Source organism: Amblyomma maculatum, chromosome 1, assembly GCF_055883805.1.
Source record: "Amblyomma maculatum isolate TAMU_Amacu chromosome 1, ASM5588380v1, whole genome shotgun sequence".
NCBI lineage: Eukaryota > Metazoa > Arthropoda > Arachnida > Ixodida > Ixodidae > Amblyomma > Amblyomma maculatum.
Window position 1 is genome coordinate 428,096,296 of NC_139344.1, and position 20,895 is coordinate 428,117,190.

At 45.6% G+C, this 20,895-nt stretch overlaps 1 protein-coding gene across 1 annotated transcript in view; it reads right to left on the reverse strand.

Annotated features, from left to right (window-relative positions):
* The window catches only part of LOC146209325 (beta-hexosaminidase subunit beta-like), a 41,259-nt gene that overhangs the window by 18,490 nt on the left and 1,874 nt on the right, over positions 1-20,895 (reverse strand). The window contains exons 2-9 of the mRNA XM_084579975.1: positions 17,832-17,900; positions 16,242-16,291; positions 14,565-14,675; positions 10,564-10,662; positions 9,046-9,187; positions 7,068-7,260; positions 5,824-5,980; positions 110-287 (exon numbers count right to left, since the gene is read on the reverse strand). Coding sequence (XP_084436101.1) covers positions 110-287; positions 5,824-5,980; positions 7,068-7,260; positions 9,046-9,187; positions 10,564-10,662; positions 14,565-14,675; positions 16,242-16,291; positions 17,832-17,900 — 999 coding nt within the window. The remainder of the gene's footprint in view (positions 1-109; positions 288-5,823; positions 5,981-7,067; positions 7,261-9,045; positions 9,188-10,563; positions 10,663-14,564; positions 14,676-16,241; positions 16,292-17,831; positions 17,901-20,895) is intronic.

Sequence of the window (20,895 nt, forward strand, 5' to 3'; positions counted from 1 at the left end):
TATATCTTATGATTACATACATCGCTGATGTGGTTGCTGTCAACACGCATGGGCTATAAGTGAGGCAAATGACAGCCCAGAAGCGACATCACGAAGTGTGTCGGCTCACCAGAGAAATCCGTGGGGTCGAAAGAGTAGTAGTGCGTCCAGTCCTCGTCATGTCTAAAATGGTCGAGGTACCAGAAGCCGGACACTATCAGCTCGTATCCACGGCGGGTCAATGAAGAGGCCAATTCGGGCCAGTTGTACCGCTTCCACACTTGTACCACTGTGGCGTTGGGCTGCGCCTGCAAAAGCAAAATAATCCTCCTGTGTCCACAACCGGAAAAGAGGGTTTCTTTTTCTCCGTTTGGCCATCTTCCAACCGTGGTAGGTGGCAGCTAGGTGCTTTGTATTTATTCAGTTTGCCTTATTCAAGTGCGCTCATTCAAATGATTGAAATTAAAGAAATAATTTATTTTGAAATATAGACGCAGTCTTACTGCTGACGCTCTATATTTTAGGCTAGATTGCAGGACTATGCAGAGTCACCAATTACGACCACTTTTTCGTGAAATTCAGAAAATGTCGCTGAACTATACCTGCCGTCCTTTTTATTGCGGTAAAAACTTCGGTACATTTCTGTGATTGCATATATCATTCCATCATCATTAGTGTACTAGCATCACTATACCTGCTCGTTTATTTATTTATAATCCCTAAATGCTTTTTCAGGCATTACATAAGGGGAGGGCAGTAATGTAAACAAAATTGGTTGTAACAGGCGCATAAGTAGACAAGTAGCCATAAGTGCATAAGTAATCGGGCGACCCGACGAGCCTCTTCAGCGCGGCAGAGGGTGCTCGAAACAAGGCTCCTTGTCGAGAGAGAACGGCAAAATGGTGTCTAAAGAACGTCGAGGCGGCTGGGCGTAGAGGAGGAAAAATGGACTATATGCAGTTGTTTCATGCTTGGAGGTGTCATAGGCACATGTAATTAAGGGAAGCCCGTCATCCCAGATCTTTCGCTGAGAGTCAACATACATCGTAAGCATGTTCATCAGTGTCCGGTTTGTACGTTCAACGAGGCCATTTGTCCGGGCATGGTATGGTGTAGAGTGACGCAATTGGCAAATACAAAAGTGCAGAAGCTGTTCCACATCTGCCGTAAACTGACGGCCACGGTCAATGATGATGACACAAGGAGGCCAATGATGTAGGACGACAGCGTGAAGAAGAAAGATGTCAACGGCGGTGGAGGAAGGGATGGCGGCAGTTTTACAGTAATGCGTGAGACCGTCAACGCATATGATGACGCAGCGACTACCTTTGTACGAGCGGGGAAACGGGCCTATGAGGTCAATACCCACTTGCTCATATAGTGTGGTCGGTGGTGTCACTGGATGTAAGCAGCCCGGCGGAGAAGTCGTGAGAAGATTGAACGGCACTGCACACAGGAGTTGACGTAACGCTGAGTCGTTCAACGAATATTTGGCCAGTAGAAACGTTCCTTAATGCGGGTAAGGGTCCTGGAAAAACCCCATATGCACAGCTGTAACCTCATCGTGCACAGAGGTCTAGAGGCTAGCCGGAACGACGAGCAGAAAGCGCGTCGCCAGACAAGTAAGTTTTTGGTAGAGCAAACCATCGCGAATACAGAAATGTTTCGCAGATGCCGGATAATAAGATTTTTCAAAAAGTGGTACGAAATCTTGATCTTTTCTTCGTTCTCGCTGGAATGTGGCAAGATCCGGAACTTGTGTGGAAACTGCGGCAAGATAGTCGTCAAAGGTGTCATCGCAAATAGTAGTTGCGAGAGGCAGTCAATGACATCATCAACGCGCGGAAGCGGGTACACATCCTTCTTAGAGACAGTAAGAGGCGGCGATAGTCAACACAAAATCGCCATGTGTCATCTTTCTTTTTCGCGAGAGTTACAGAGGCGGCCCACGGGCTAGATGTTTCCTGAATAATTCCACCTTGGATCATATCACGGACCTGTTCATCGATTATCTTACGTTCTGAAGGTGAGACACAGCATGGCGTCTGTTTAATCGGGTGTGCAGACTCATTGTAGATCATGTGATGGGGGCGGTAAGGTAGAATCGGTTGTGGCTGATCTCGAGCAAAGTAGAACACGTCCGCATTTTTCATAAGAACTTCCACCAATATTCGGCGGTGATTACTGGGTAGCGATTCGTTTATCATAGTCTGGAACTTGGAATCGGTAAGATCAGGACGTCTAGTTGAACGAGCAACGCCGTCACTGAAGGTGGCGATGTGTATAGAAAGGCGTTCTTCTTATTAAGTCGGCGAGTTTCAAGCCACTCGACAATACGGCAGGTTCGTTGGAATTGTTGACAGTCCAAAGCATGGCCCGGTCCTCGCTCACTCGAACAACGCTGCGGGGCCCCAACACATTCTTTTAAGCACCGGCAGGGGAAGCGGGCTCCACCAGAGCGTCGAAGGCATTGGGAACCGTGCCGGAGGACACAACTTGGACGAAGATGGCGGACATCGCTGGAACGACGGTATCCTCGAAGACAGAAAACGCTTGGGCAGGCCGCGGCGATTCCTCTATTAGGGCCGATCGAAGGCTAGCGCTTATTGATATCCCGCTGCTGCTGAAGTCGAGAGTTGCGCCACACAGTTGTAAAAGGTCAACTCCAAGAATAATGTCGTGCGTAGAGCGAGCGAGCACCGTAAATGCAGTTTAAACAAGTGGCCAGCGATCGCAACATTTACATAACAAATACCAAGCGGAACCAACAATTCTCTCCTTACGCCTCGAAATATGATAGCTCTATCGCAACCTAACAATTTCGTGCCGAGGCGATTCTTAAAATCTAAACTCTTCAAAAACACCGTAGTACCAGTATCTACTAAGGCCATAACACAAACACCGTCCACGAGCACTTTCAGGCGGTTCTTTACCATAACGACAGATAGAGGAATTGACAACATTAGTGACCTGGCGACTGCACCTCCTTCGGCCGCACACGCTAATTTCCCGGTGGCCGCGAAGAACGACAAGGAGAGGGCGAACGGGGGAGCAGCGAGCAGAAGGGGTCAGGCTCCGGTCAGAAGGCGGAGAGTCGTTTCGCTGTGGATTGTAGCGGTAGGGATCCGAAGGGGGTGGAAAGGTGGGGTAACGGACTTCTGGAGTGACACTTCTTTTCTCGCCTCTGGCTGCCTGACAGTATTATTAAGAAACCTACTAAGTCAGTTTAACATTCTATTCCCCCCGCCACAAAACCTTGAAGAATGAAGCGTGGGGAGGTATGGTGGCGACATCTACTGGCAAACTGTTCATTTGTGAAATGGCTAATAGCAGTGGTGAATATTTAAACAGATTTGGGCGCGTATATATGGGGCTATTTTAAATGGATGGCCTTGACTAGAAGATATGTGGGGTGCAGGGCAAAAAAAAAAAATCTCGAAAGTCTATAGTTTCTGCATAAAAGATAAGCGGGCATTTGGTCACCTAGTTACAAGGGACAATTAGTCAAATCGTGGTTTAAGGCTGTTTACGCTGGGTAGGTAGGAATAATCGTGGGTAACGAACCTGACTGCTTTACTGTGTAGTGATTCAATAAAGTTTGTCAAGTAAGCTTGATGAGGGTCCCAATCGATGGATGCATATTTAAGCTGATACCTGATAACTATATGGGCTAAGATTTTGTGTTGTTCATTAGCCTGATACAGGGTGCGCTTCAGGTAACCTAATATTTTAGCGGACTTATTATTATTATGCTCAATGTGGGTACTCTTAGTAAAGTTAGAAAATAAATGAACTAGATATTTAATGAATGAGACATGTTCAATGGCATCGTCTCTAATAAAATAGGTGTGAAGCACAATGTACGTGCCGCCTTTTAGTAAACGTTTGAGGTCTAGTTTTGTCAGTAATTATTTGCATATTCCAGGTTTTACACCAGTCAGAAATCGCGTTTAAGTCGTCCTGTAAGTTAATGTGCTCTCGAGGGCTTTTAATAAAACGGTGAATGTCTTCGAACAAACAAATACTAGAGGCGATGCTATAATGCAAGTAATTTATGTACATGAGGAAAAGAACGGTCCTAACAGGGAGCCCTGACGTACTCCCGGAGACGTTTTTATTAATGATGACAGATCGAAAACAATCAGTTAAAATTGTTTAAAAATGAATTGCATTAAGCTTATAGAATAAGCGCCGGTGAGGAACGTGATCGAAGGCTTTAGCGAAATCAATAAAATGGTATCGATGGGGTGAGTCGAATAAACAGATTGGTAAAAATCAGTGACAAACTCAAACAGCCGCGATTCACAGGAACGCTCAAGTTGGAACCCCCGCTGATAACAAAATATGAGCCTAAAATTTACAAGGGACTCATGAATTGTGATGCTATAATGTGCTTACAGAGGTTACATGAAACCCAAGCGAGATGGGCCTGTAATTGTTAGGTTAATTTTTGTATCCAGACTTAAAGCTAAGACAACCTGTGCTAATGATGCTCGTTTTTCATATAGTTGACTACTATGCGGAAAAACAGCGCAGCCCCGCAGTTGAAGATAGAACATTTAGCTGGCCTTTAAAATCGCTGACTGGATACTCTTTATGGGTAAAAGATATGTGCATATGTGCACTTAACAATGTTTGCTTTATTCTTGTTGGGTTTATTGGGTTTTGTACAGGTGAGCCACATGAAAAGAAAGCTCTTTAGAAACTGAAATAAGACGTCTTCATTATTGCAAAAATGCATTCCTACAAACTTAGGAACGCAAAATTGCTGAACCTACAAACGAACAGTTTATTTAAAGATTGACTACCGTTTATATCGTCATGGATCTGCCTGCGTATTAGCAAACCATATACCGTATAGGAGCACTCGAGCAGGCGACGCTCTGGCGCGTGATTCCTCTGAGCACCGCCACCAGGAGACATAGGTGGATATATTGTCTTAACGAATAAGAACGCATTTAAAAGCCACCGCTCCTGTCGTTTTAGTGGCGCAATAGATTAACACCACCCATCTCTGCACTGATGCCACTTGGACATCTGTTCGACTCCTGTGTTGTAATTTTTGTTTTCTGAATATTTCTTTTTGAATTGACTTCACCGTAATTATATTTTGCCTTTAGTGAGTGTATGTTACCTTTAGGTTACGTTCACAGACATCTTTAAATAACAATCGGTATGACAACACTTACACTAAGCAATTACCTTCCCCATAATCATTTCCTGCCTCAGGGAGTGTATGTTACCTGACATCAGACTAATGCTGTGCAAATCCTGTAGAGCGTGTTTTGTCTGTAAGACAGCGCTGTAGTGCGGAGAAGCCAAGAATAAAAAATAAATATTTGACGAGGTGGTGTTTTTTTCTTTTTTTTTTCATGCATTTACACTGCCATTTGGTTTTTCGGCAATGATTACCTTCTTTATAGGTGCGTTCAGATACATCCTTCAGCACAAATCGCCGTTTTCAGTGAGTGTATATTACCTTTAGGTTGCATACAGAGACACCTTTCAGCAACAATTGCCGTTTAACTCGCTGAGAGCGCCGTCTGCACCAGTGCGCCTACGGGATATGGTTTGGCAATATGCGACAGGTAGGCTCGAGCTTCTGGCGGGCTAAGCCGTGACGAGGACGAAGTGGTCGCATTCGCGTGAGGTGTGCTCCAGCCAGGTCCGTGCCAAATACATTACTAAGATAAAGGAACAGGAATTTCGCTTCGTTGTAACAAATGATTGCCTGAAAAGACGTTCCAGCAGCAGGGTTCTCTTACAGGACCGCAATCAGGAGGGCACACAGTTTCAAACACTTTACACAGTTAGTTGCAACCAATAAAATGAACAGTTGAATACCTCCACGCCTTTCTCGATGGGATCTTGCCAGATTATGACCTTCACGCCAGACCGGACCATGTTTTCAAGCGTGCGCCTCATGTAGTGTTGCTCGACCTCGTTAGTGGACTTCAGATCGTGTTGCGTCTCGAACGCCCTGATCTCGGGACTGGACATCCTGCAAGCAACCGTGCAGGCTGGCTAAGTGGATGCAAAATTACAAAAGCTCACCTTCTGCAGCCTTTAAGTAGATGTACGCATATGCCATATTGTTCTGATGTTGACAGTTTGCTAAAACCATTGACTTCATTGGCGGTTAGAAGTCAGCGATTTCTAAGCGTAAGGGACAGCTAGTGCCGATCATTCTCCCAGAAATCCTACTTGCAGAATGTTTAGACTCTAGCCTGATTACGCAGGATCGTACCTGTTTCTTACTCTGCATGTCATGCTGTCATGTGAGGATCGGAGCGCAGCGCTCCGATCCTCACATGACAGCAGCGCTCCAGACTTTTTAATTCAAAACTATTTTGCTGCTCATTGTTGAGCCGAGGACTAAGAACCGCTTTTTAGAGCCTCATAAACTACTTGTAAGGACAAAAAAAAAAAAAAAAGAAAACAACAACCGCAGGCTAATGGAACCGTTTCATTAGACTAGCACATAGGCATCCTGCAAGGAAAAGCAGATGTAACGTTACACACAAGTAGGCCAGGTGTGGATTAAAAATAAGGTTTAGATAACGACAACGTAGCAATAGCTAGCAAGGATAATGCTTAATACACGTAAACAATTTGCTACCGTGTAACAGAACGTAAAGGAGCAACAGGCGATGAAGGCAGGGAGTGCAGCCTGGTAATTAATAAAGGAATTTTTTGTGCGATAAGTTGCCTGCACACGGTGTAGCTTAAAGCGAAGTGAAGACCTCCAGAAGTGATTTTCGTCTGCAGTGTACGGGTTGTTTTATACTTCGAGAGAGCCTGGAAGCGCATGATGGCGCACTTTATTTAGCGCTGCAGCCGAAACCCTGTTAGAATCAGCCAATCAGCCTTAAAGGCGCATGCGCAATCCCGCGTGCGCCTTGCCTCATCTATTTACGCCGGCACACGACAAAAGCGGCTCTAAAAGCACTGCGGTCACACGCTCGAAATTTCCCTCTTAGTGTGAAATAGCCTGGACAAATAATGGTGTATGCTTATGACGCTAGTGAAATTTCAGCTGCACATTCATTACGAAAACATAGGATACAACCATGATTCATTCGTCGTACCAGCAGTCGTAGAACACTTCATCCATGCCAAGGTGCATGTAGGGGTCCTTGAACACTTGCGCCACTTGAGAGAAGAGGCTCACCACCAGGTCGTAGGTGAGGTTCTTAGTCGGGTCGAGCATCTCAAAGGCACCGTGTCGACCGAAGTTAGCGCTGCCCCGGGTGCCGTTACCGTAACAGGGAGTCAGCGCATCTGCGTCAGAGCGACATGGCGCACATTTTTGCAGGGTAGCGAACTCGGCATTTGTGGACGAATTCAGTGCGGTTGACCGTAACTGTCTGCTGCATTGCATCCATGGGCCTCCACCCCTTCTTCGTTTTCATGAGAGCCAGTTGTACGGGTGCCACGGAATATATAAATCTTGAAATGGCTTAACTTGCCCAACATTGAAACATTCTGTGAAATATATGAGCTGATGCTATGCAGGTATCCTGATTCTACAGCTGAAAAACAAAAGGAGTTAATTGGGGCACACAAAATGAGCTTCTTCTAAGCGCTGACACCACTTAAGCACAAATCCGCTCGGCGAGAACGAATACTCCTTCTCCAACAACAACAACGACCACAAACAGCTGAACCGTGCCGCCCACTTGGTAGCTAGTTGCAACCAATCTCCGATATTAAACGCAGAAATAACTACATGGACCGCTCCTTGCTCCGTGAACGATTTCTCCTTGTATTTTTGCGGAGCGTACTGTACAATGAAATGCCGCTAGCTAAAAACAGATCTTTTCACGCACCGAGTTACATGTCTGAGAAACGAGACCACAGCTCGAAGATCGAGGAAATTGTTTTCCTGGTGACATAGCTAAGGTTTTGATGCAGCAAAGTAAAAAAAAAAAAGAAAAACGGGGACGCAGAGAAAGAATCACACAGAACGAGGTCAAGATGCACTGACAACTAAAATTCTTTATTGAAAACCCGCGAATAAACATCTTGAACATGGTTTGGTTTGTGGGGTTTAACAGTCCAAAGCGATTCAGGCTATGAAAAAACTTGACAATATGTCCCAACTAGCTTAGTTATCCACCATTTTAACATAGCTGAACATTGATTGGTTGTCGGGTTGTACGACGTCACGAGAGTACAGGACATTGTCAAGGTTGCAGGAGCTGCAAACATGGACATTTCCTTTGAGGTGGACCCCGCCGCGGTTGTGGAGTAGTTAGGGCGCTCAACAGCTGTGCACTAATCCGGCGCAGCAACACTTTCCGACGGGAGCGAAGAGCAAGTCGCCTGTGTGATGCGCGATGCCAGTGTAAGGTAAACAAATTATGGCCAATTTGCATAGTTAATCAAATGCGAAGCAGGTACATAGCGCTGCTTAACTGTTGTACTTCAGCACGTCGCCGCAGTGCCTGACGGCCCGGCTTCATTCATTGCGAAGCGAAGCAAACGCGCGGCGCAGCCGCGTCCTCAGCTTTCCTTACACCATCTTCATAAATGATCGAAAACAGGCACAATATACCTCTTTACAATGCACTGCTCTGCGTCTGTAACAATGAGAGTAAAAGACTTCACTAAAATTCTGATGCGTAAACATATTGATTAGGTATTGTATTTTACTTTATTGGTTGCGCTTTGAGGCATTGGAGAGATATGAAATGTTTTATTGTGTTTCACTCTTTGACAAGCAAAATGAGTGTGAAGTGTTGTGGTTAGAGACGATCAACAAGCGCTAAAATACAGAGACGTTTTACTTTCTACACCCTACATTGTAGCTTTATGCATAACAGACCGCTTACATAACCTTTAACCTAACCGCGTTTAAATGCTCTTCTCATATCTGGATTATATATTAGTCAGGCCTGAACCTCCCAACGCTTTACTATAGTGATCGATATTCTACAGTTAAATAATCAATAGAACCTGCAGTGGACTTAAGATACTATTTGCCGCTCTGCTCACCGCTAAGTTTGGCGGCTCTCTGCGTAGGCGCACGAAGTCAGCAGAGAAAGCAAGCCTCTAAATGCTTACCCGGAAATGATTGGCCCAGAGCGTGCGTGTGCCCTGGCGTGTCGACCTCGGGGATGACGCGTATACCCCGCAGTCGGGCGTACTCCACTACACTGCGCACGTCCTCCTCCGAGTACACGTGGCGCTTCGAGTACGCGCCCATCTAAGGAAAGAGGACAAAGAGAGGGATATGCGCATTCTGAAAAAGCACTCTGTCTGGCAGAGGAGTTTCGGAAGCCAAAAAGACATCAGTGCTTCAATTGGTATAAAAAGTAAAAAAGCAGAGGAGGGCCACGTAAAATGACAGCCTTCTGTTGCGTTGTGCTGCAGCAGTTGCGCAATATGCCACGGATGAATTCAAGCACAAGAAAGCTTCGCCTTCAGAGTATAACGCGATAGTTTTGTTAATATATTTCAGCGGCCTGGTACCCTCTGCAGATCGCAATCCACACAAGATTTTATTTTCGAGGCCTTCCTATAACCAAGCTGGATCAACGCACTTCGATGTTCGCGATATATTTATGCAGCATCTGTGATTATAAACCCAATAATCACAGACTCTACTCCCATTTTTTATCCTATTTATTTTCACTGCCATAGTTTACTCTGTGTTATTAGTTTGTCATAATGACGTTTGAGTGGTGCTGCGGCTATCAAACCTTCTGCTCTAATTTCGCACTTCAACCTCCATAGTCATGTGGCACCGCAAATTTCATCTCGAGCGCAGAGATGCCGTAGTGGAGGGCTCCGGAAGTTTCGTTCACTGATAACGTGACTAGGCAGGGCCAAACTTTACGATGTTGTATTAAAATGGCCGATTTCAGACCTGGAAGCTACACGTGTGCTACCGCGTTGTGGGGGACTACAGGATGCTTTTAACCGTATTTGTTGTGCACCGCGCACTAGAACTGCGCAGGGCGCGTGCTAGTTTCGAGTTTCTCTCCCATAGAAATGCGGCATGCTGCGAAAGAGATAAAATTTCGCATGCAGCAAAATGCATTTGCCATCAAGCCATTGCTGCGGGTGTCTAGCGCTTGGCTGGGTCGCTTGTTCGAATACATTTCACATCAAAAAGTTCTAAAATATTTCTCGATATGGCTTGGCGCTGGGAAATAGACGCGAATAGTCTATTTCTTAATTTTATATAAAGCGCTTCCGTACATTTGCAATCACAAGACAGATAGCGTTAGATTTCCCATATAAAACTCGCAAAAATCCTGTCACCTAAAGTAAACTTAAGATAACTTAGGTGGGTGCTACGTGTGCTTTTCTTGCCTGTTGAGAGAGATTTCCTTGAAAACGAGCACCAGGAAGGAAAACGGGATGCCATCATTACAGACTCAACTGCAAGCGCATTTGTGGAGCACGTATGGGGCCTAACCAGTATGCGGGAAATAAATTTGAATACCGCTGATAGTGTGAAAATATGTGTGTGCATGTGTGCGTTTGTTCGTCTGAGATCACACGCAGGAGATATAGATGACGCAAGGATATTTAGCCAGTATCTATGAGAAAGGAAAATTAAACGTTTATTCTCACCGAAGTAAGGTTCGGGAAGGCCTTCATATAGAATGGCCACGACTGGTCATCCACCAAATGCCAGTGCAGAACGTTCAACTTGTTGTACGCCATGGCGTCCTGCGCAATAAAAATTGTCGGCCTGAATTTCTGTTCCCACGTAAGCGTCACACATGATAAGGCCTCATTGTGAAGCAAAGTTACCTTTAACCTGACAAAAACTATATACATGATCTTATCAGTGAGCACACTATATCACTATATCAGGTGGGAAGTGAAATACCCACACGAGCGATAGATGAATAACCAGGCGAGCTGTACGATGAGCAGGGATTGGCAGGGATGGGTACCATACTATAGCCGATTCCTCTTGATAGTGGGCAATAAACTAAGTAGACGAATGGTTACCATCATTTATTTCACGGATAAAGATGCGTTAGAGGACGGCAACAGGGAGTGGTTTAGACGGTGCTCATTGAGCGCGTGTCCTCTCCGCTCCTTTTCTGCTTTAAATCCCCGTTTTCTTCTTTAAATCCTTCACAAACTGATACTCGAAGGTACTTTGCAGAACATTACGGCCACTTTAGGGTCACTGCAGTCTTTATTTTCTATTTCATGTGCCAGAGTTGTTGGCATGGTACCAGTTGGCGCGGTAAAACGTACTGAACTAGAATCGAATCAAAATTTGAGGAATATTTTTGTCGCCGTATATGGCTAAACATCGTCTATATGTTCGCAATCGTCTACGTATTAGAATGCACAGCGTAACCGATTTCTTCAGAATTTAAGACCAGCGCAGAAGTGAAGCTTCACTGAACTGGCCTGGAACTGAAGAGAGCGAACGTCGGATGAGAGATTGAGGCCCTTGCACCGTGCTGCCATGCGTCGATGACGCACCCCGCCAGTCAGGAAGACACTGCAGAGGCTTCATAAGGAAATTCCTGATTCGGCTGTGTCGCATCCACACATAGAAAATAGCAATTGGGCGGCGACACCACCAGTCAAGTGGCTATGAGGTTGTCGATGAAAGGAACAAGCGCTGATGGGGTGGGAATAACTTTCAGGCAACATATAACTGGTGGCGCTCGGCTGCAAGCATTAAAATCTCGCAGCGTGTCTAATTAAGTTTGTGGAATTGAGCGAAATAAATTTCATCATAAAGCTTTGCAGCGACAGACTATTTTACTCTTCCCCATGTTTGCGTCTCGTCGACGCGTGCAGCATTTGGACAATTCTTTCCGTGCGATCATTGTTCGTCTCGTAAAAATAAAGTTTTATGTGGTGAATGGTATTGTGATCTGGCCAATCATTAGTTTATCAAATTCCCTGTTTTAATTGCGCTTAAAGGAGTCAGCTGGCGGAAAAGTCAGAGGCGGTGAAAGTATTACTGATCGGTGTGGCGGGGGATCCGGGCAACGCTAATTGTTCGCAGAATTCCCGATTTCAGACAGCACGTACAACCTACGCTCGATCAGCTGAAGGCATTGCCGAAAATAGACGCTCAATGCGAAAACATTTGTTTCATGTGTGGCTAACACAGGATGTGGGACCACGGTGTGTCCTACATGGAGGATAAGGAGAGAAATAAGTGAATTGGGTGTCCATGCCAGGACTCAAATCATAGTCCTTACGTTCCCCAGACGAGCACACTAGCGATTGCTCTACGTCGATTACCAAAAAACGTGTCCATAATTCTTTTTTTGTAGCGTAAGCATGAATGATTATGGTGTCCTTCCGGACCAAGGCGGGCATGCTGGGGGCGGATGATAAGCTGCTCGGAAAGTGAGCCCTCGAGCTAGCTCATGTGCTCCCTCATTACCATTGAGACCCATGTGTTCTGGAGCCCATATCAGGAGGGTCAGGTGTTTAGGAGGATTTGATATGAGTACGCGAAACACTTCGACTGAAATACGGTCATGAGTAAAACTGAGATTGATGCGCTGTGAGTCACTTATGACTATTTTAGCTTTAGAAGTGGAGAGCACGAGAGCAATAGCTACTTCCTCCGCTGTAGTGATATGTGAAGTGCGTACAAAGCAGGAGGCATGAATAGTCGTGTTCTCATCTGTGGAAACCGCTGTTGCAGCAGTCATAGTAGGATGATCTACTGCGTCTGTGTAAAGTACATCAAGTCAGCCAGCATATCGCTGCTGGAGTGACGAGGCCCGAGATTCTCTGCGATCTTGATGATGAGTTGGATGCACCTTAAGGGGGAGAGGGAGAACCTTGATGTTGGCCCTGATGGAACACCGAGGATGGTGTACGGAGGGGAGCGATGCGAAGTTGTTCGAGGATAGAGCGGCCTGCGGAAGTTAGTGAGAGCCGTTGGCGTTGGGCTAGGAGGGCCGCCTCAATGAGCTCGTCAACCGTGTTGGCGACACTAAGGACGAGGAGCTTGTCGTTGGGAGTAGAGAGAGGATGACCAAGGGCTGTTTTGACGCCGCTACGGATGAGGCAGTTCAGGCGGGGCTTCTCCGCGAGCGTGATACGTAAATATGGAGCAGTGTAAGCAATACGACGTATAACAAATTTTTGGAAGAGATGAAGGAGATTGGCCTCCTTCATGCCTGCCCACTTGGCAACGCTTCGTACGAGACGGGCTGTCTGGTGTGTGTATCGATGCAAGCGTTGTATAGTGTTGATGTTGGCTCTGTTTGCTTGGAGGTGGAGGCCGAGAATTCGGATGGTGTCGACCGTAGGCACGGGAAGGTTGTTAATAGTGAGGCGGATATCTGGAGATGTCGGGGGCTTCCGGGTGCCGGGATAACGCACAAAGAGGAGCTCAGATTTTGCTGCAGAGCACTTAAGTCCTTTGTCCGATAAATAGTCTTCAACTTTGTTGATCGCAGCCTGGAGAGTCTCTTCAATGTGTCCGGCACTGCCGCCGGTCATACAGAGGGGGACGTCATCCGCATAAATGCCATGATGAAGGTCCTCGTGGCGGGCGAACCGAGCCGGAAGGCCCATCATAGTGATGTTAAAAAGTAGCGGAGAGAGGACGGAGCCCTGCGGCGTGCTCTTGTTGATCTGGGAGATATCCTCGAGGGAGTGGGGACCGGCAACGAGCGTTCTGTCTAGATAGCCTCCGCTGCCTCTTAGCCGATAGCAATTAATCGCGACATCTCTCGACAATGTAACGCCAGCAGACGTCATGGATGACCCAGGCGAGACGCCTTGTCAACTGACTGCGCCTGAGAGGTTGCGAAGACGGCTGGCGGAATACGATCATCCCTACCGAGAGGCTGCCGTACAGAGACGGAGAGAGGCAGGTCGAGTGAAATGTGCCGCGACTTTCACTTTGGTTAATTATATGTTTAGTAGGGTTAAACCTTTTGGCTAATATTCTGCGTCCCCGCGGCAGAAATCGCTAGCGCTTTCGCTTGCATGTGGCTTAAGGATTATTAAATACTCGCCTGTAGATTTTCATTATACGTGGTGTCAAATTATCTCAAATTATAAATCAGGAACACATCAAATGAGTAAGAATATAGATGGCGCTATTTGGGCCGCAGCAGGCAGGTATAGGCTATTTGAATAAACGTTCAAGTATAAATGAGGTTTAATCTTTAGAGCACTCAACGCAAGGCTACCAAAAACGGTTACTATGCGTACCTGTGAACTATAAGCTGTTACTTCATAAATAAAATACCAGAAAAGTTGCGGTGACGCCTCTTCTTTCAATAGAATGTGCCCAATCTATAGGGTCTTGAAATAGGGGCTCTAATTTTTTATGAGGTCAGTTTCAGTCGTCACTAGTCAGAATCTTGATTCTTGGTATTACAATGCTGTTTCCGAGAGGCCGGAACAACAAGCTGAAGAAAAAGACTGGAAGCATCCAGAATAGAATGATACTCTTCGGCACACAACTCATCGGCTGCGAACTTGATCCACTGTTGCTGGAACGCGCCCTTCTAAACACTACGGATGGCTGTATGGTGAAGGATGTCAGACAGTAAGCCTGGATGGTGGCTTTCTTGCAGTAGTTGGACGAAAAAGCGGCTGCTCAGCGCATCACAACTGACCAGGTTTTGCTTGATGACAGCCACGGGCAGGAAGTGTCGGGCAGTGTCTATCAGAATGCCACGGTGCGGGAAGCGTGGGTAGTCCCGCACCGAGCCGCACTTCACTGCAGCCTGCGAAAGCAAAAAGAGTGAGCGCCGATTAGGGATAGCCATAGGTAAATGCGTGCGCGTACTGTTCGGCACATCTGTGGGATAGTTTGATTCTCTAACTGCTCATTAAGATGCCGGTCGGTTACAATGTGAAAGGAGACTTAGCTATATAAGCTTTTTGTTCGTGACACTCCCTTGAAGTGTCATACCCCCCCCCCCCCCCCTCTTTCTTCTCTTTCGCATGGCTCGAGATGCGGCGCTAGTGAAAACGTTGAGTACGCAATATCAGCCGTCAAAACAATTTTATCATTTTTTTTATGTAACAAGACGCATAGAAGCACCCAGATGCTAAAAAAAGAGAACTTCTCTGCCTAACTCGTGTTTTGTAAACATTTGAAGATGGATGAAATATGTGCGGATACGGCTCAGAGTGGCCGCGCTCCGCGGAGCGTCACCGCATCTGGCGCGACTGCGCACTGAAGAAAAGTGGCTCAGGCGCAGAGGGACCTGGAGGTGGCGGTGCTTCGTGTGGTCTGCAACAGCGTGGAGGCAAGCGTGCTGGCAGCGACCAAACGCGCCGAAATGGCGTTGTCGCGCTTCACTCATTCCAAGGTGCTGTTCATTCCTATGGTAGGTTATCAACTGGCAAACCACGCTAGCTTAGGCACGGCAATCACCTATGTTCTGGCGAGGCTGATAAGTTGCTGCAATGAATGACAAGCCCTCTGTTCTAGTGTGTGAATCTCGGATGATTTGTGAAAGCTCGATGTATTGCACATTCTTTATGTTCCTCGTCTAACAAACGACGCGATGTCAGTCCTAAATGTGCAGACGCCACTTTTGTTCTCTTTGTTGCTTATTCAATATGCTGCCTCAACGATAACAACCCTAACAGTGCCAGCACGGTGAGCTTTCGCGTTGCACACTTATTTTACAAGGGACTTCCTCCTCTATTTTTGCACGCATCCAGCTCGTTAGGTTTCTGTTTTTCTGTTTTATTTGACATGGTAAGTGTCACTCAGGCACTCAGGCTGGTAAGAGGTGATTGTCGCTATCCTGCGATTGCAGCAGAAAACCTTGATGCAACAGAAGTTGTATTTTTATCATTATTAGATATTGATACGGGTCGACTCATGAGCCAGGTGTTGTGTGTTATCATTATCAGCATATCTCCTGTTTTCGACTGCGTATACTTCGCATACGCTTTAGCTATCCACCCTAGCGTCACAAGTGCTAACAAAAGAATGTCACATGAAATGATCTCGGGATGCCTGCAAGCTACGGCTCGCAATGGCACTAGCCTAATGCTTTTGTAGCGGCACCTCACCAACGATGAGGCTAATAGGGAGTGAACAACAAATAAAAATAACAGCGTTCAGCACGATGTTCGGTCGCGCACTTATCATGCCACCCTGCGACACAAAACCACGCAACACTCGCAGCAAGCGTGATTATTTTAAGGAGATTTAAAGATTACGAAAGCAGGCCAGATTTTTAGCAAGTTGATAGTTCATGAAAGCAAGGGGGTTGAGCAGAGCTACAAAGCGGTTTGAAGAAATCAAGCATGAATGCACAAGGTACACTCACGTAACGCTGATTGGGTCGCGCCAGCACCATCTGGCTGAACGTCTCCAAGCCTACATAAGAAATGTAGAGAAAAGCAGGCATTAGCTTTTGCTCGCCCCTCTTTTACCTCTCGGCTGCCACAAACTAATGTATTTGCTACTTCTTCAGTGTCAACTGAAGCTGATTATGTTCGGCAGCTCGCCGTCGCAATTAACGAATAGGTCGCTATCCCGTGGAACGTCCCGCAATCTTGAAGTCCTTCCTCTGGGTCGCCATCGCGATCGAGTGTGGATAACCAAGGCAGAAAGCTGGACTAGTTGGTGCGTCATCACTAATTAAAAAATCTAGTGCATATAATTAGGACACATGCGCTAGACTTTTTAAATACGAGTGTGGATAATTTAGAAATAACAATTATGAAGTATCAGTACTTCGTATTGTAAACAAAAATACTGCACTACCGTTTAATGAAGTGCTATTTACACACAAGTCCAAGTCCCTATAGTGGAATGCCATCTAGACTCAAGTAAGCTCAGCAAAGCGATATTTCGAATTCACCACTTAGCCGCCGTTTGCTAGATTATGCTACGCATGCTTCAATGTTTCACTTATTTTATTAAAGAAAGTTTAAAACTAAATTTGAGCTTTACTTTCAAGGAATCAATTTTTGTGGTGTTGATAACATAAATATAATGGTGCGTAGTACAACTGACTAAGAATTTGCAGGTCCATTAACTCATTCATGTCAGGGGGCGAGTTAAATTCAAACACGCTACAGCAGTGGATCTGAATTGCTGTGGATATCGAGACGACTGTTAGCGCTACCCAAGGACGCGCTAAATGCGCCCAGTTGATATGGCGGCCAACTCAACTCCGGTTGAAATCTCCTGCTTAACAGGGTCTCGACAAAAAGTTTGCCCTGCGAAAAAATGGGGAATATTCAGAATCTGTGTTTTTTTGTAGCCTGTGCGATGCCTTAGAAGTCCGTATACTATTTTAATCTTTCAAAACATTTTCCAAAGGAATAATTTTATAAACTATGGCCTGTTAATAGGTGTAGCCACCACTGGCTTTAGAGGTGTGCATGCCGTTGTGAATTCCTCCGGGTTAGTGTCGGTCCTAAACAAGACCTTCGTTTTCACCATGCTATCACTGTTTTGCTGTTAAAAAATGTCACTGACTTCCGGAATATAAGCTCACCAGTAAAACTATTTTAAGTAGCAGAATTTATTTTCAAACTGGAAGCAAGCCACACTAACATGGCGCGCTGTACTGGAATGAACCCTTGAACTTCATTGCCTCGAATAATTTGATCGTAATCTATTTTTTCAGAATCTTAAGAGTGCCTGAGTAGTGGACAAAAATATCAACGATTGTAAAATTCCCATGAATCAGCCATGAATTAGCATAATTTCATGTACTCTCTCTGCTTCTGACGCACGGAGTTTTAAATAGAAAATGAAATGCTGATGAGTCCAGCGTAACATGCACTGGCTTTCCATCAAGTTTGCAACATTCGGATTTGAAACCTACCTTGTTGACAGAATCGGAGAAAGCTGCGGCCTGTGGCAGAGAGGGAATCACAGGAACACCAGTTCCACGTGTGCTTACCTCTCAGGGCTCCCCAGACAGTCTCGGACGTCAAGTTGGCGTCACCGCGAGCTGGTATCTTCAGCCGGTCTGAAAAACACATTCCCATTTTCTCCCATTTACTCTATCTTAACAAAACCTTTAAGAGAGGTTACAGATGATGTCCAGCTAAAGCACGTCAGAATTTCTACCGCAGAAAAAAACGAAGAAAGCATTCGATCAGACTGCTTAGGCCAGTGCCAGAATGCTGGAGGATGTTAGTGATTACGTTACCAATATCAATAATTATGCGCCGCATTAAAATATTGAGTATGCAAAGACGTTGACGTCTATCAATGATATTTACGATGTTGTAATGATAGAGATATCGTACTAAAAGAAATAAACGTTTTCATAGGAAGAATTTTCAAAAACAGAAGCACAGTTGGTCGCAGTCACATGTCTATTTGGCCAAGTAAAACATTAGCGTTGATAGTATATATTTCCGGGAGCGGACTGCGCAAGCTACGCTACACCATCGTTCACATCTCAATGATGTGCTTTGTTCTTTTGGCAATGAAATCACTGGTCGGACTTATCTGGCGTCTCTCGGATGACGGGGTCGTTTGCATTCGGACCAATGTTGTAATAGCCAGAAATTGGTCCTCAGCATTCTTTTGCAGCGCAGTGTTGCGATGATAAAACTTCAAGTAAACTAAAATTGTTGCCTATGTATCCATACTTTTCCACAGTACAAGCGTGTTGGTCAAAGTGATGGTTTTGTTTATGATGACCATATAACGTTAACAGAACTGACATTGATTTAATGCTCCATAATTATTGACTGCGGTTTGCTTGTTTGGTTTATGAGGTTTAACGTGCCAATGCAACTCAGGCTTTGAGAAATACTGTCGTGTATGGCGCCGAAATAATAATAATAATAATAATAATAATAATAATAATAATAATAATAATAATAATAATAATAATAATAATAATAATAATAATAATAATAATAATAATAATAATAATCATAATAATAATAATAATAATAATAATAATAATAATAATAATAATAATAATAATAATAATAATAATAATAATAATAATATTAATAATTGGTTCACTGGAAGGGAAAGGCGCGGTAACTGCCTCACTCGTTTTTGTGGACACCTGAACCGTGCCGTGAGGGAAGGGAGGAAGGTGGCAGTTAAAGTGGAAAGAGACGACACGGGGTTCTTTAAGGCGCACTGACATTGTACAGCACTATAGGTCGCCTTGCTTTTCGCCTTCATCGAAAAGCAGCTGCCGTGGCCGGGATTCGATCCTGCATACTTTGCGCATAACATTCGAGCACGCTAACCACTTTACCACCGCGGCGTGGCAGACGCTCTTCAATTTTAGGCTATTAGACCTTCTACGTAACTTGTGATCCTAGCAGTTTTCAAATGAAGTGCACGCCGAAGTTCCAAGTATGAGCCGTGAAGCACCTCACTGCTAGGTGAAATTATCCCGCGTTCTGCTCTCGTTTGTGCAAAGGAGATAAAACGTCTGTTTACGGCTCGCTCCCTTTTTATATCAGCAAGGCTAGGACTCTTGAACACTTTTTATTATACCCCAGTTGGTGCTACAGTAAAATGCGCCATAAATACTGCTCTCCTCTCATGAACGGAATCCCGTTAATCTTGAATGACACAGAGGCTATACAGAGGAAAACTTGACACAGTGCAGCTCAAACAGATCTTTCAACATCGTTCATACCGTGTACGGACGCATACAAACGAGAATGCCTCCGTCTCTCCTTGTCTTATGTGCAGTCATACGACGATGTGTAAAATGCATTCACCAACTCGGCCAAGAGACCATGGCGTTGATTATGTCCGCCGAATAATAATAATAATAATAATAATAATAATAATAATAATAATAATAATAATAATAATAATAATAATAATAATAATAATAATAATAATAATAATAATAATAATAATTGGTTCACAGGAAAGGAAAGACGCAGTATCTGTCACACTTGTTTCTGTGGACACCTCAACGGCGCCGCAAGGGAAGGGAGGAAGGTGGAAGTGAAAGTGGAAAGGGATAAAGAGGAGCCGTATTAGAGGGCTGCGGAGTAATTTCGACCACCTGGGGATCTTTAACGTGCGCTGACATCGCATAGCACACGGATGCCTCTTCGTTTCGTCTCCATCGAAACGCAGCCACCGCGGTCGGGCTCGAACCCGAGTACTCCGGCACAGTAGTCGGGCGTCTTACGACTGCACCATCCCGGCGGGGCTCCGCAAAAGATAGATAATTGGTTCACAGGAAGGGAAAGGCGCAGTATCTGTCACACTTGTTTCTGTGGACACCTCAACCGCGCCGCAAGGGAAGGGAGGAAGGTGGGAGTGAAGGTGGAAAGGGATAAAGAGGAGCCGTATTAGAGGGCTGCGGAGTAATTTCGACCACCTGGGGATCTTTAACGTGCGCTGACATCGCATAGCACACGGATGCCTCTTCGTTTCGTCTCCATCGAAACGCAGCCACCGCGGTCGGGCTCGAACCCGAGTACTCCGGCACAGTAGTCGGGCGTCTTACTACTGCACCACCCCGGCGGGGCTCCGCAAAAGATAGATAATTGGTTCATAGGAAGGGAAAGGCGCAGTATCTGTCACACTTGTGTCTGTGGACACCTCAACCGCGCCGTAAGGGAAGGGAGTAAGGTGGGAGTGAAAGTGGAAAGGGAGAAAGAGGAGCCGTAGTGGAGGGCTAAGGAGCAATTTCGACCACCTGGGGATCTTTAACGTGCGCTGACATCGCATAGCACACGAACGCCTCTTCGTTTCGCTTCCATCGAAACGCAGCCGCCGCGGTCGGGCTCTGATTTTTTTATTTATTTATAGGAAGGGAAAGGCGACGTAACTGTCTGACTTGTTTTTCTGTGGACACAGCAACCGCGCCGTAAGGGAAGGGAGGAAGATGGGAATGAAAGTGGAAAGAGAGAAAGAGGAGCCGTAGCGGAGGGCTACGGAGTAATTTCGACCACCTCGGGATCTTTAACGTGCGCTGACATCGCACAGCACACGACGCCTCTTCGTTTCGCCTCCATCGA